This window comes from Camelina sativa, chromosome 13, assembly GCF_030686135.1.
Source record: "Camelina sativa cultivar CO46 ecotype springtype chromosome 13, ASM3068613v1".
Classification (NCBI taxonomy): Eukaryota; Viridiplantae; Streptophyta; class Magnoliopsida; order Brassicales; family Brassicaceae; genus Camelina; species Camelina sativa.
Window position 1 is genome coordinate 22,768,859 of NC_141892.1, and position 2,853 is coordinate 22,771,711.

Below are 2,853 nucleotides of genomic sequence, written 5' to 3' on the forward strand. Positions count from 1 at the left end.
ATGGATCCAAGAGCTTCGATTAAAACCAAACTCAAAGCAATTTTTGATTTCCATAAGCATCGGCGATTCTATGATAGGCTCGCACATTTACCGTTTTGGATACTATGGAAGATTTGGACAAGTCGCAATAAGCTCACATTCCAGTATAAGAATAACCCTTGGCAACAGGACCTTAGAGAAGCCATACATGAAACAGAAGAATGGCTAACAATTGATACCAGACGATGCAACACTACTTCCAATGTTAACAATAATCAAAGAGACCCGCCTACACCAAACTCGTGGCAAAAACCCCCGCATGGCTGGCTGAAATGCAACTATGATGGAAGTTTCATAGACAGAGACAGACGACCCACTGCAGCTTGGATTGTACGAGATGATCAAGGTCAATTTAAGGAGGCAGGACAGGTAACAGGACCACCTGTATCATCAGCCCTTGAAGCAGAGTGTATAAGTCTATCTTATGCCATCAAACAATGTTGGCTAAGCGGTTTTCCTAAAGTCATCTTCGAAGGTGATAATCAAGTTTTGGTCAATATGCTCAATGGTAACAACACACGATTCGACATCTTCAACTGGATACAAGATATAAAAGGATGGACTTCCCGGTTCGAATCATTTGCTTTCAAATGGATACCTCGTTCTGCAAATCTACTTGCTGACAAGCTGGCTAAAGTTTAACGTTCTCAAACTCAAGATTACATTCTTCATTTATCTATTCCTATCTGTATTCGTTCAAATTTTCACCCATGTCCAAATATTTCTATTCAATAAATGCAGTTTAAGTGTTAAAAAAAAATTAAAAAAAAATTAATTTGGTTCAAGTTTGCGTTTTTGTAAAAATACTAAAATATTTGAACACGGTAGAGTTTTATATTTATGAAATTTTACCATTTATAGCAATATATATTTTGGTGTGGTATAAATATGAAATTCATATCTTTTATATTTTATCGAGTAAACACAATAATTTTCCATATTTTTTATAGAACCATAATATTTTTTGATAATTTAATTAGTTAATTTTAGTTAGATTAGTAACAATCGGATTTGATATAAATATCTATAGAAGAATTAATTAAGGAATATTTCTTAACTATATAAGGCGAAGATATAAATATCCATAGAAGAATTAATTTATTGGTGTATGATCTGATCTCTGTAAACTTGACATTTCAGCATTTTTTTAAAATGCTTCTCTATTAAATATTAATAAACAAGAGATTGTTTGTTTTTTTTGGTTAGGTGTGATTTTTATTTTATTTGCTAGTAGAGGTGCATTTCAAAGAGGCTGATCAATCACAAATAATGTGAAAAGTTTTATCACATATAAAATTCAAAAGGTCAAGAAGAAAGTGAAAGCCGAGACCTAATATATTTTTTTCCTATACTTTTAAATGCCTTTTTGATATAGTCTCTTTATAGAAGTATTTATTAGACGATATGAAAGTGACATAGGAATAAATAAACCTAAACATATGAAAATATATGAGAAAATTCAAAATATATATTTTTTTCAAATATCATCTAATATTATATTCTATTATTTTTTTCTGTTTCTTTGACATAGGTTCAAAAATTTTAATCACGAACCAGCATATAAGCAAGTCCTAATCTAGTTGAATATATAAAATGGCACGTTCTAACGTATTTCTAATTCTAATATGTTAAAATCATGGTTATTCCCTGCACAATATAAGAGTATCTCCATCAAGGTATTTACCCAATTTCTTATAAGTTTGCTAATAATAAAACAGAATAAATATAATATAAAAAGCTTAATTTTACTAAAACCTTCTTTGTCGGGACCTCTTAAACCAATTTTTTAGGTTTTAGCTATTTAAAATTAAATTAAAAATATAAATATTGTTAAGAAATGCCTCTTAACTAAGAGGTTTAAGAAACCATAAGAGGCGACGACGTGTTCGATAATTGTTGGGCGTTGCGTTAATACAAAAGATTTTTTTTTGGTTGATTATTTCTCTTCCTCCTCTCTCTCTTTCTCGACGGAGAGACTGCAAAATCAAGGATTTGAATGGGTCTGTTCATAGTTTTAAAGCTGAGTTAATTAGGGGGTTTGAAGGTTATACAAAGGTTGATTCCAAAGATCATCAGATCAGTGATTTAGAAAAGCTGGCTCAATTTATTGTGTGGTTCCTTTCCATTTTCCAGGTCACTTCTTCTTCTTTTTCCTTACTTTCTCCTCCTTTTTGCCATTGTTGAGTATCAAATTCTCGATTTTTCTCTTCCCCATGTGTGTTGAATCCTATTCGATCTCACTTAAAGCTAACACCATGGTTCCTCCGGCTAAAAAAACTCCAACGGTTCGTGATTGATCCCTCATCCCTCTTTCTTCGTTCCTTCTCCTTTTGTGTTTCAAGCTCTCTGTTTTTATTAACCTCATATGGTAATCAGTTGTTCTGAGTTTTGATAAAAGGAAACGTATTACATTTAACCAATATGCCTGTTTGGTTCAGTTCAATTGTTTTGCTTTTGCAGCTAGTGTCTCTCAATATCTTTACATTTCAGTTTGACAAACTAATGAACATTTTAGTTGTGTGTATAATAAACCAATTAAATGGAGTGTGTATGTTTATAGAAGAACTGTTTCATATACATTGTGCAGAGTGGAAAATTTAAATGATTTATAGAAGAACTGTTTCATATACATTGTGCAGTTTTGGGTTCATGGTTCAAGTATATATGTTTTGATGGCAGAGACTGACTGAAATGTTATATGTCTCAGAAACGGAACAAGGCATCTTGGAGCAGGTTTTGAAAGGTATAACAAATCCTTTCTTTGTCAAAGTTGTGTGTGAGTTTGTTTTTCATGTGACATTTTCATGGTTGCTG

The 2,853-nt window shown here is 31.9% G+C and overlaps 1 protein-coding gene across 1 annotated transcript; it reads left to right on the top strand.

Moving 5' to 3' along the window:
• LOC104738397 (uncharacterized) lies at window positions 1–681 on the top strand. The gene has a single exon (XM_010458580.1). It carries the CDS (start codon window positions 1–3, stop codon window positions 679–681), a length of 681 nt encoding a protein of 226 aa, XP_010456882.1.
• The last annotated feature ends 2,172 nt before the right edge of the window (window positions 682–2,853 follow it).